This window comes from Oncorhynchus gorbuscha, linkage group LG05, assembly GCF_021184085.1.
Source record: "Oncorhynchus gorbuscha isolate QuinsamMale2020 ecotype Even-year linkage group LG05, OgorEven_v1.0, whole genome shotgun sequence".
NCBI classification, from domain to species: Eukaryota; Metazoa; Chordata; class Actinopteri; order Salmoniformes; family Salmonidae; genus Oncorhynchus; species Oncorhynchus gorbuscha.
In genome coordinates, this window is record NC_060177.1 from 77,667,174 (window position 1) to 77,680,117 (window position 12,944).

Genomic DNA, 12,944 nt, shown 5'->3' on the forward strand with positions numbered 1-12,944 from the left:
CATTAACACCGGTTACTGAACAGGGTCCTATGCTATGGTCAGTACCACATACACACATGGACATAGGCACAGACACAAGAACACAGCTGACCGACAATCCATTTTCTCTCAACGCCGTCAATGTTACATGCATCAAGACAACACAACAATTGGACAGGTCTAACTTCTCTTTGATTGATGTTTGTAAAGTGTACACTGGGAGTCGGGAAGCTCGTTCAGGGAGTGAATCATTTAACAAACTAACATTGACAAAACAAAAAACACGAGCAATGCACAGACATGAAACACTGAAAAGGAAACAATGCCTGGGGACAGACCTAAAGGGAGTGACATATATAGGGAAGGTAATAAAGGAGTTGGTGGAGTCCAGGTGAGTCTGGTTAAGCGCTGGTGCGTGTAACGATGGTGACAGGTGTGCGTAATAATGAGCAGCCTGGTGACCTAGAGCGCCAGGGAGAGAGTATACGTGACAATGTTATTTTCATCAGGAAGATATACATTCTGAGTATCCATGTGCACTGCCAACAAATTAACCTAATTACAGTACCAACACACACACACACAGAGAGTAGGCCTACATTCGGAAAGTATTCAGACCCCTTCACCGTTTCCACATTGTTAAGTTACAACTTTATTCTAAAATCGATTCAATCTACACACAATACCCCATAATGACAAAGCGCAAACAGGTTTTTAGAAATGTACCTTATTTACATAAGTATTCAGACCCTTTGCTATGAGACTCGAAATTGAGCTCAGGTGCATCCTGTTTCAATTGATCATCCTTGAGATGTTTCTACAACTTGATTGGAGTCCATCTGTGTTAAATTCAATTAATAGGACATGATTTGGAAAGGTCCCACAGTTGACAGTACATATCAGAGCAAAAACCAAGCAATGAGGTTGAAGGAATTGTCCGTAGAGCTCCGAGACAGGATGGTGTCGAGACACAGATCTGGGGAAGGGTACCAAAACACATTTCTGCAGCATTGAAGGTCCCCAAGAACACAGTGGCCTCCATCATTCTTAAATGGGAAGAAGTTTGGAACCACCAAGACTCTTCCTAGAGCTGGCCGCCCGGCCAAACTGAGCAATCAAGGGAGAAAAGTACAGAGAGATCCTCGATGAAAACTTGCTCCAGAGCACTCAGGACCTCAGACTGGGGTGAAGGTTCACCTTCCAACAGGAAAACGACTCTAAACACACAGCCAAGACACCGAAGGAGTGGCATCGGCCAAAGTCTCTGAATGTCCTTGAGTGGCCCAGCCAGAGCCCAGACATGAACCTTATCAAACATCTCTGTAGAGATCTGAAAATAGTTGTGCAGCGACGCTCCCCATCCAACCTAATAGAACTTGAGAGGATCCGCAGAGAATTGTAGTAACTCCCCAAATACAGGTGTGCCAAGCTTGCAGCATCATACCCAAGACGAATCAAGGCTGTAATCGCTACTAAAGGTGCTTCAACAACACTGAGTAATAAGTCTGAATACTTAAACTGTTTTTGCTTTGTCATTATTGATGAGGGGAAAAATGACTTAATCCATTTTAGAATAAGGCTGTATCGTACCAATGTGGAAAAAGGGAAGCGGTCTGAATACTTTCCGAATGCACTGGTTACACACACACACACACACACACACACACACACACACACACACACACACACACACACACACACACACACACACACACACACACACACACACACACACACACACACACACACACACACACACACACACACATAGCTTGTGCTGCTGTGTTGCTGTACCCACCTCTGTGTGTTTGTGCCTTATTACTGTTCACACACAGACAGTTTCAGTGTTTGTGTCAATATTTAATGAGTGACGGGAGTCTGGGGACCCCACGGCTGTCAGGAGTCTGTCTGGAAGTACCACCTGTTCCCAAATCCCCAAACACACACACACTAACTAATAAACAATGTTCTCTCAACACTGTGGGGAATTGGGGATGCTGTGGCAACATTGTCCATGTTACATACCTGTAAACAGGTGTTTGGTATAGACTGGTCCAGATTTGATTCACAAACTATGGATGTCATTGAATACTATTGTGATAGAGTTGAAAACTGCATACAGAACAACTGGATCCAGTGAGTGATTCTTAGTGATTTTCCTGATTGAGTTGCACTCGCTGGTCTGTTTCTATGCCGACCATCCTTTCGAGCAACCTTGTGTATCAGAATGAGATGTACTGTAACCACACAAATACAAAACCAAGGAGCCCAAAATGTACCTTTAAAAAAACTAACTTTAATTAAGACAAACAAAAAAAAGATTATAAAACAGTGATTTTAGTTACATAAATAAATTGATATCGGTGAATCAAATCTTAATTTCATAAGCATGTATACACCATGTATACATGGATCATTATAATAAATAAAGTGTGAAAACAGAAGATTCCATTTCCTACACGAACAGAAGAAAAAAAAACAGCTAGAGTGAAAGAGGAAATCCATTCATTAGAGGACGAGACACACAGGACAAAGTTTTCCACCAAACACACGAGGAAATGCTTCGTTAAAAGCACAGTGTTTACAGAGCCATTCAGTTACTAATTAAGGACACTAAAGCTGGGACCAAGGTGGCTTGGCTTTCACTTCTTGGAACGTGTTTGGTTGTTAGAACTCCTGTTTGGTTACTTCAAAACAAGGCAAGAGAGAAGGCCGTTTATTCTTGTACAAAGAACAAAAGAGAAAGCACTTCAACAAAAACCAGAAAAATAAAGAAACAAGACAAGTTATTAGTACAATAGCCGGACCTCGTACAGGAAGACACACACACTGGTCTGGTCTGTGGCGTGTTCAGAAGCATGCGGACATTTCAGCGGAGCACAACTCTTGTCCTGAAGGGTGACAGCCCTGCTGGTTTTAATAGATCACTTAGTATCACTGACTGACCTAGCTTTCACACCACTGATTAGCCAGATAGAACTCTAAAGTCTGGGAGTACCAGATAAGGAAGAGAACCAGCAGACCCCATGGCCTTCGAGGACCAGAGTTATACACAACTGGATGTTGGTCATTTCTCAACAGCTGATCAATGTTATGATGCCACGTAATGAAAAATCAATGCTCGGGTCATCATATGGTCATCATATGACATTTCAATGGAATACTGTACATCAGTCAAATACATAAATCTGTTCATTGTGTTACGTAACCCTTGAGAGAACAAGATAATATTTTCACTGTGCTCCTTGAATAGACACCAAATCAAACTGTTGATAGCAGTTCAATAATCTGAACCAATGTCTTAGTACTGACACTACCCTTGTGAGCCTACAGTAACCCTCCATTAGCAAGGCCAATGTGACGTGTTCTGTGGTAAAAAAAAAATGAAATTGAAAGAAAAAACACTAAGAGAAAAAGAGCAAGCTACAGCGGCTTCAAGTATTTCACATTACATAGAATACTCTGTATAAATGAGTTAACATATACGTTTGAATCGTCCATACACAGTACAATACATGCTTGCTCGTATCATTGTTTCCTGTACTCATTCCTTCTTCCTTTTTCCTGTTAGTTTTAGAGAAATCCCTGAGAAGGTCTTTTGACAGTTGCTGAAGGTTATACACATAGAATAGGCCTATTAAAACTGTATTATAATGGAATTCTAATTATTCTATGGTTCCACGTGCACAGAAGTATTGACACTGGCCCATTCTGGAGCTACACTCACCAATTCTGCAGATGTGTGATCATAATTTGAGCCTGTTTGCTACAGCAGGAAAATAATCCTGCAGCAACAGGAAATTTGAACTGTGTATAAAATAAATTGACATTTTTGTAGGGGTTGATACATTTTTCATAAGGGAAAATCAAGTCAGAAATTGTGGAAAAGTGGAAATGAAACCACTTTAAACACCAAAATACAACTAAAATATTTCCTGTATTTTTTATTTTTACCTTTATTTATGACGGCCTAGGAACAGTGGGTTAACTGCCTGTTGCAGGTGATCCAATTAAGATCCTACATCTGTACAACTAGAACCCTGGTAACTTTGGCACTGTAATTAGTTACCCAGCCTGTATTCTTGTGAACACAGAAACAGCCAGGTCACCAGGTTAGTTTTGTGAATACATAAACAGTCAGGTAACCCGGCTAGTCTTGTGAATACAGAAACAGTCAGGTAACCCGGCTAGTCTTCTGAAGGTTAGTCTTGTGAATACAGAAACAGTCAGGTAACCCGGCTAGTCTTCTGAAGGTTAGTCTTGTGAACACAGAAACAGTCAGGTAACCCGGCTAGTCTTCTGAAGGTTAGTCTTGTGAACACAGAAACAGTCAGGTAACCCGGCTAGTCTTGTGAAGGTTAGTCTTGTGAATACATAAACAGTCAGGTAACCCGGCTAGTCTTGTGAATACAGAAACAGTCAGGTAACCCGGCTAGTCTTGTGAAGGTTAGTCTTGTGAATACAGAAACAGTCAGGTAACCCGGCTAGTCTTGTGAATACAGAAACAGTCAGGTAACCCGGCTAGTCTTCTGAAGGTTAGTCTTGTGAATACATAAACAGTCAGGTAACCCGGCTAGTCTTGTGAATACAGAAACAGTCAGGTAACCCGGCTAGTCTTGTGAAGGTTAGTCTTGTGAACACAGAAACAGCCAGGTCACCAGGTTAGTTTTGTGAAGGTTAGTCTTGTGAATACATAAACAGTCAGGTAACCCAGCTAGTCTTGTGAAGGTTAGTCTTGTGAACACAGAAACAGTCAGGTAACCCGGCTAGTCTTGTGAAGGTTAGTCTTGTGAATACAGAAACAGTCAGGTAACCCAGCTAGTCTTGTGAAGGTTAGTCTTGTGAACACAGAAACAGTCAGGTAACCCGGCTAGTCTTGTGAAGGTTAGTCTTGTGAACACAGAAACAGCCAGGTCACCAGGTTAGTCTTGTGAACACAGAAACAGTCAGGTAACCCGGCTAGTCTTGTGAAGGTTAGTCTTGTGAATACATAAACAGTCAGGTAACCCGGCTAGTCTTGTGAAGGTTAGTCTTGTGAACACAGAAACAGCCAGGTCACCAGGTTAGTCTTGTGAACACAGAAACAGTCAGGTAACCCTGAAGGGCTAGTCTTGTGAAGGCTAGTCTTGTGAATATATAAACAGTCAGGTAACCCGGCTAGTCTTGTGAAGGTTAGTCTTGTGAATACAGAAACAGTCAGGTAACCCGGCTAGTCTTGTGAATACAGAAACAGCCAGGTCACCAGGTTAGTCTTGTGAACACAGAAACAGTCAGGTAACCCGGCTAGTCTTGTGAAGGCTAGTCTTGTGAATATATAAACAGTCAGGTAACCCGGCTAGTCTTGTGAAGGTTAGTCTTGTGAATACAGAAACAGTCAGGTAACCCGGCTAGTCTTGTGAAGGTTAGTCTTGTGAATACAGAAACAGTCAGGTAACCCGGCTAGTCTTGTGAAGGTTAGTCTTGTGAATACAGAAACAGTCAGGTAACCCGGGTAGTCTTGTGAAGGTTAGTCTTGTGAATACAGAAACAGTCAGGTAACCCGGCTAGTCTTGTGAATACAGAAACAGCCAGGTCACCAGGTTAGTCTTGTGAACACAGAAACAGTCAGGTAACCCGGCTAGTCTTCTTAAGGTTAGTCTTGTGAATACAGAAACAGTCAGGTAACCCGGCTAGTCTTGTGAAGGTTAGTCTTGTGAACACAGAAACAGCCAGGTCACCAGGTTAGTTTTGTGAAGGTTAGTCTTGTGAATACATAAACAGTCAGGTAACCCAGCTAGTCTTGTGAAGGTTAGTCTTGTGAACACAGAAACAGTCAGGTAACCCGGCTAGTCTTGTGAAGGTTAGTCTTGTGAATACAGAAACAGTCAGGTAACCCAGCTAGTCTTGTGAAGGTTAGTCTTGTGAACACAGAAACAGTCTGGTAACCCGGCTAGTCTTGTGAAGGTTAGTTTTGTGAATACATAAACTGTCAGGTAACCCGGCTAGTCTTGTGAAGGTTAGTCTTGTGAACACAGAAACAGCCAGGTCACCAGGTTAGTCTTGTGAACACAGAAACAGTCAGGTAACCCGGCTAGTCTTGTGAAGGTTAGTCTTGTGAATACATAAACAGTCAGGTAACCCGGCTAGTCTTGTGAAGGTTAGTCTTGTGAACACAGAAACAGCCAGGTCACCAGGTTAGTCTTGTGAACACAGAAACAGTCAGGTAACCCGGCTAGTCTTGTGAAGGCTAGTCTTGTGAATATATAAACAGTCAGGTAACCCGGCTAGTCTTGTGAAGGTTAGTCTTGTGAATACAGAAACAGTCAGGTAACCCGGCTAGTCTTGTGAATACAGAAACAGCCAGGTCACCAGGTTAGTCTTGTGAACACAGAAACAGTCAGGTAACCCGGCTAGTCTTGTGAAGGCTAGTCTTGTGAATATATAAACAGTCAGGTAACCCGGCTAGTCTTGTGAAGGTTAGTCTTGTGAATACAGAAACAGTCAGGTAACCCGGCTAGTCTTGTGAAGGTTAGTCTTGTGAATACAGAAACAGTCAGGTAACCCGGCTAGTCTTGTGAAGGTTAGTCTTGTGAATACAGAAACAGTCAGGTAACCCGGGTAGTCTTGTGAAGGTTAGTCTTGTGAATACAGAAACAGTCAGGTAACCCGGCTAGTCTTGTGAATACAGAAACAGCCAGGTCACCAGGTTAGTCTTGTGAACACAGAAACAGTCAGGTAACCCGGCTAGTCTTCTTAAGGTTAGTCTTGTGAATACAGAAACAGTCAGGTAACCCGGTTAGTCTCGTGAAGGTTAGTCTTGTGAATACATAAACAGTCAGGTAACCCGGCTAGTCTTGTGAAGGTTAGTCTTGTGAATACAGAAACAGTCAGGTAACCCGGGTAGTCTTGTGAAGGTTAGTCTTGTGAATACAGAAACAGTCAGGTAACCCGGTTAGTCTCGTGAAGGTTAGTCTTGTGAATACATAAACAGTCAGGTAACCCGGTTAGTCTCGTGAAGGTTAGTCTTGTGAATACATAAACAGTCAGGTAACCCGGCTAGTCTTGTGAAGGTTAGTCTTGTGAACACAGAAACAGCCAGGTCACCAGGTTAGTTTTGTGAAGGTTAGTCTTGTGAATACATAAACAGTCAGGTAACCCGGCTAGTCTTGTGAAGGTTAGTCTTGTGAACACAGAAACAGCCAGGTCACCAGGTTAGTTTTGTGAAGGTTAGTCTTGTGAATACATAAACAGTCAGGTAACCCGGCTAGTCTTGTGAAGGTTAGTCTTGTGAACACAGAAACAGCCAGGTCACCAGGTTAGTTTTGTGAAGGTTAGTCTTGTGAATACATAAACAGTCAGGTAACCCGGCTAGTCTTGTGAAGGTTAGTCTTGTGAACACAGAAACAGCCAGGTCACCAGGTTAGTCTTGTGAAGGTTAGTTTTGTGAATACATAAACAGTCAGGTAACCCGGCTAGTCTTGTGAAGGTTAGTTTTGTGAATACAGAAACAGTCAGGTAACCCGGCTAGTCTTGTGAAGGTTAGTTTTGTGAATACATAAACAGTCAGGTAACCCGGCTAGTCTTGTGAAGGTTAGTCTTGTCAAGTCCTAAGACTTGAACCAGTAACTAACCCACAATTACAGGTTTGTTGGTTTTAAGTAAATTGTGCACTGTAAAAAAAAAAATATATATATACTGTTGTTTTTACGGTAACTTACTGGCAGCCAGTTAGTTACCTGTAAGTTACTGTAAAAAAGGTTACCATGAATTCCAAAGAAACTTTTGTTTAACGGTACATTACTCTAAACTTTACTGTAAACATGATTTGTTGTTACAGTGTGGGATATTTCTGGCATAATACATACAATGCTGGTACTCTTGATAATACTCCATATCCTCATCTTACGGCCCATGTGCCATTACTGTAGTCCTGCATTGTTGTTCTTAATCTAACACAGATAGTTATGATTACTGCATCTGAAACAACACCAGTCTGTTAAGACTATTTTTCCAAAACTAGAATCTAACTAATACCTATGACACAGAGAAAACACAAGTGACGAGTCAACAGAAATACTAAATGGTGGTTTTCTCATGGAGCCGAGCTGTGCAGTGCTTCCAATAGTCAGGTCTGTGTGGTTTTAAAGCCATAGTGCCTCTTTGAGGCTGCCAATGTGTTTTTACACAAGCGCTTTCGCACAAGGGACTTTAAGCCACTTGACATATACTCAGTATAAAACCAAGATATAAAACAGGGGGATGCTAATAATAATAAACATTTCTGTTATCTGCTTTTTCCTCTCGCACACACATGGAAAAACACACGCAACATTCACAACGTGACATTTCCTCTTCTGAAAATAAAACACATAGTACTGTACACAGTAATAATAATAATAGTAATAATGTTTATAACAATAACAGCAAGAATGATAATACTGTGTGGCTCTGGAAAGAGTTTTTTCCTTCTTCTTTTGCTTTGTCTTCCAACTCTTTACTTGTCCATGTTTAAGTCCAAAGAAGTTCAAAAGGCAGACTCAAGTTAATATAAAAGTACTAGGGGCCGACCCTGGTCAGCCGAACCTCCCCCTCGGGGCCGACCCTGGTCAGCCGAACCTCCCCCTCGGGGCCGACCCTGGTCAGCCGAACCTCCCCCTCGGGGCCGACCCTGGTCAGCCGAACCTCCCCCTCGGGGCCGACCCTGGTCAGCCGAACCTCCCCCTCGGGGCCGACCCTGGTCAGCCGAACCTCCCCCTCGGGGCCGACCCTGGTCAGCCGAACCTGTCCCTAGGGGCCGACCCTGGTCAGCCGAACCTGTCCCTAGGGGCCGACCCTGGTCAGCCGAACCTGTCCCTAGGGGCCGACCCTGGTCAGCCGAACCTATCCCTAGGGGCCGACCCTGGTCAGCCGAACCTATCCGTAGGGGCCGACCCTGGTCAGCCGAACCTATCCGTAGGGGCCGACCCTGGTCAGCCGAACCTATCCGTAGGGGCCGACCCTGGTCAGCCAAACCTATCCCTAGAGGCCGACCCTGGTCAGCCGAACCTATCCCTAGAGGCCGACCCTGGTCAGCCGAACCTCTCCCTCACCAGCATCATGAGTTTCTTCTTTCCCTTATAGATCTGTTTGAGGTTGTCTATGAACTGTGTGAACTGGATGTGTCCATCTTGGGCCATGAGGAACGTCTCCCGGGTCTTCCCCAGGAACTCTATGAACTCGCTGTAGTGGCGTGGGCTGATGTGCGTGAGGCGAGAGTGCGTGGTGTTGATGTAGGCCCCGATGGTAGCATCCAGCAGCTGCCTGAGAGGAGCTTTGTCCAGTGACATCAGCTTCCCAGAGTTCCTACGGCTGTGCAGTGAGGACACCAGCCCCGGTGTGGTCAGTGTGCACCGCCGCAAAATATCCGACAGCACCGTGGCACACTTCACACTCTTCACCACCAGGGGGATGACGGCGGCCAGCTCGTTCTTTCCTAGCGAGTGACTCAGATTGCAGGCCCACAGCACGTCGTTGATGGCTGGGTGGGTATCCTGGTTGTAGCTGAGGTTTAGATGAGCCATGGCTAGCGTGGCTAGCTTGTACGCCCTCATAGGGTACCCCCTGTGCTCCATGTACCTGGCTATCGTGAACAGCTGTGTGTAGCTCATCCCCGTGGCGGCCGCATCCAGAACAATCTGGTAGGCCGTCTCGAAGGCTATGTGGTCCTTCTCGCAGAGCGTGAGGGCGGAGAGGGCACAGTTCTGGGGGTCCTTCATGGCACACTGCAGGGCCAGGGTCCGGGCGGAAGAGGCCAGGTTCTCCTGCTGGTGACAGTCCAGGTGCAGCCGGACGATGGTGGTGTTGGACATGACGGTGGTGGCCACGATGCTGGTGGCCTCAGTCGGGGTGAAGAGGGTGAACCAACTCTGCATGATGCTGTCCAACGCATACACCCCTGACACACAGACACACACACAAACACACACCACACACAAGAACGAGAAGTCAGAGATTTAGCAGAGTAATTTGAATAACAATATTTATTTTGAAGCTCTCATACTGAACTAAATATGAACTAAATACAGTGAGCTCCAGAAGTATTGGGACAGTGACACATCTGATGTTGTTTTGGCTCTGTACTCCAGCACTTTGGATTTGAAATAATAAAAAGGGGGTTCTACTAAAGTAATGTACGGAATTGTTTTAAGATGGCCATAGCAAGGATCATTCAGCTATTTGATATTGAAATGGAAGACCCCTTAAGGGGTTTATTTGATGATTGGCTGTACCGACTTCAGACCAGTCCCAAGACGCTTGTGGGGGATCGTAGAGCAAAACACCAAGTTCGCGAGAGTCTTATCTTTGATTGTAGGCCAAACCGTTTGGATACTACAGACATTTTCGTGAGAAGACCGATATTCGGGATGTCTCATGGTCTGACGAACACCGCTCTAGCTCTGCCACCTTTCACCACAGATGTCTCATGGTCTGATGAACACTGCTCTAGCTCTGCCACCTTTCACCACAGATGTCTCATGGTCTGACGAACACCGCTCTAGCTCTGCCACCTTTCACCACAGATGTCTCGCGGTCTGACGAACACCGCTCTAGCTCTGCCACCTTTCACCACAGATGTCTCATGGTCTGACGAACACCGCTCTAGTTCTGCCACCTTTCACCACAGATGTCTCATGGTCTGACGAACACCGCTCTAGCTCTGCCACCTTTCACCACAGATGTCTCCCGGTCTGACGAACACCGCTCTAGCTCTGCCACCTTTCACCACAGATGTCTCATGGTCTGACGAACACCGCTCTAGTTCTGCCACCTTTCACCACAGATGTCTCATGGTCTGACGAACACCGCTCTAGCTCTGCCACCTTTCACCACAGATGTCTCATGGTCTGACGAACACCGCTCTAGCTCTGCCACCTTTCACCACAGATGTCTCATGGTCTGACGAACACCGCTCTAGCTCTGCCACCTTTCAACACAGATGTCTCGCGGTCTGACGAACACCGCTCTAGCTCTGCCACCTTTCACCACAGATGTCTCATGGTCTGACGAACACCGCTCTAGTTCTGCCACCTTTCACCACAGATGTCTCATGGTCTGACGAACACCGCTCTAGCTCTGCCACCTTTCACCACAGATGTGTTTTACGCCCAATAGAATTAATTAATGTTAAATAATGTATTGTGTAATTTTGGAGTCACTTTTATTGTAAATAAGAATAGAACATGTATCTGAACACTTCTACATTAATGTGGATGTTACCATGATTACGGATAATCCTGAATTAATTGTGAATAATGATGAGGGAGAAAGTTAGAAGCACAAATATCATACCCCCAAGACATGCTAACCTCTCACCATTACAATAACAGGGGAGGTTAGCATTTTTGGGGTGTATGATATTTATGCCTCTAACTTTTCATACATTTGTTTAGTAGAACTCCCCTTGTATTATTTCAAATCCAAAGTTCTGGAGTAGAGAGCCAAAACAATCCAACATGTGTCACTGTCCTGACCATTCTGGAGCTCACGCTTTGTGGTATATCATAGGAAGGGAAACGTTGTCCACTTACCTACTTCAGTGGCACAGGTAACTAACCACCGTACCATCTCCCTCCTCCTCCAGTTTAACGTAGACAAGGTTATCCTCATCACCTGTGAATGAGAGACAGTTAGGGATGGTAGAGAGGTGTAAGTATGTGTGTGTGTGTGTGTGTGTGTGTGTGTGTGTGTACCTGCAGCCCCAGCTCCAGTGAGACTTTGAGCAGTGTGATGTCTGGCAGGCTGTCCATCAGAGTAGCGATCTTGAAGGCATCCTGGCCCAGTTTAAAGATGTGAGATGAGGAATGGATGTTCTTCTGGATGGACTCTAGTACAGTCTCCAGCTTACGACTATCACCTGGACCAACAGAACAACCACATACAGTGCAATGACAAAGGGACCAAAATGTATGTATGTGTGTGTTTGTGTGTGTGTGTGTGTGTGTGTGTGTGTATACCTTTGGCTGCAGTGAGCATGGTGGAGGCCAGTTCACACTGCTGGGACTCTATGTGGGTGAGTGTGAACCAGCGAGGGTAACGGTTAGGGACCACAGACACCATGTGATGGGGTCGCGACAGGTCACCTGACGAGGCTGTGGACTCCAACACAGGCAACCTGAGGAGCACAGAAAAACCACAAGGCTGATGTGGATCAAACACACACAAACACAAGCACGTGTACAAAGTATAATCAGCAAGATTGTGTCAGTGTTCTGGAGTACATTAAAGGTGTTGGCATACTGAAATTGACTTCCAACCAAGTCCTTCATTACAGAACTGAAGCAACAGTAGCATAATGACTGTTTTCTTGACTTGAATTACTGGTAATTAAGAACATAGGTCTGCTATACCTGCTGGCCAAAATATATCACAATATTTTTCTTATTTTTGAATGCATTTTCTGTTTCCGAATAATAAAAGTCTAAATATGTTATGAGTAGTGCATGACCCTAGGATGGCAGTAAGTTCATTATAAGTTGTTTTAATGTCTTTCTTTATTCTTATGGTTTTATACTCAACCAAACTGACAGATAAGTAGTCCAATTTGTAGAACTTTTAATTTACTTAGCACTTTATACAAATACCATTATAGACAGTATTGTAAATATCCATACCAGTATGTGGATCCATACCAGTGTACATTAAAAGACGATGCATCACCCAGCCCTAGTGTAAACAGGCTTTATAGGTCTTACGCATCTGCAGACAGACAGACATTGAAGTATACAATATTCTTGTCTTTATGTGTGCTACTGTGGGCAGCTCATCTCAGTTTCAAACCTCATCTTCCAGCCCAGTTGCAAAGGTCTCTCTTGCTGCCTTGGAAAGAGAAGAGAACCTGGGCAGATCTCAACCAATCACAAAGCTAATTGAGTCCATGGGGAAATGAGCGGATTCACCTTCCAGCCCTCTATGCCTGGACACACATCAAACCCATATGCACCCACCCA

At 44.5% G+C, this 12,944-nt stretch overlaps 1 protein-coding gene across 1 annotated transcript in view; it reads right to left on the reverse strand.

Moving 5' to 3' along the window:
* Positions 1-5,132: 5,132 nt before the first annotated feature.
* The window catches only part of LOC124036527 (zinc finger SWIM domain-containing protein 6-like), an 80,059-nt gene continuing 72,247 nt past the window's right edge, over positions 5,133-12,944 (reverse strand). The window contains exons 11-14 of the mRNA XM_046351222.1: positions 11,952-12,109; positions 11,688-11,851; positions 11,526-11,607; positions 5,133-9,892 (exon numbers count right to left, since the gene is read on the reverse strand). Of these exons, the coding sequence (XP_046207178.1) occupies positions 9,027-9,892; positions 11,526-11,607; positions 11,688-11,851; positions 11,952-12,109 (1,270 nt within the window). The 3' untranslated portion in view covers positions 5,133-9,026. The remainder of the gene's footprint in view (positions 9,893-11,525; positions 11,608-11,687; positions 11,852-11,951; positions 12,110-12,944) is intronic.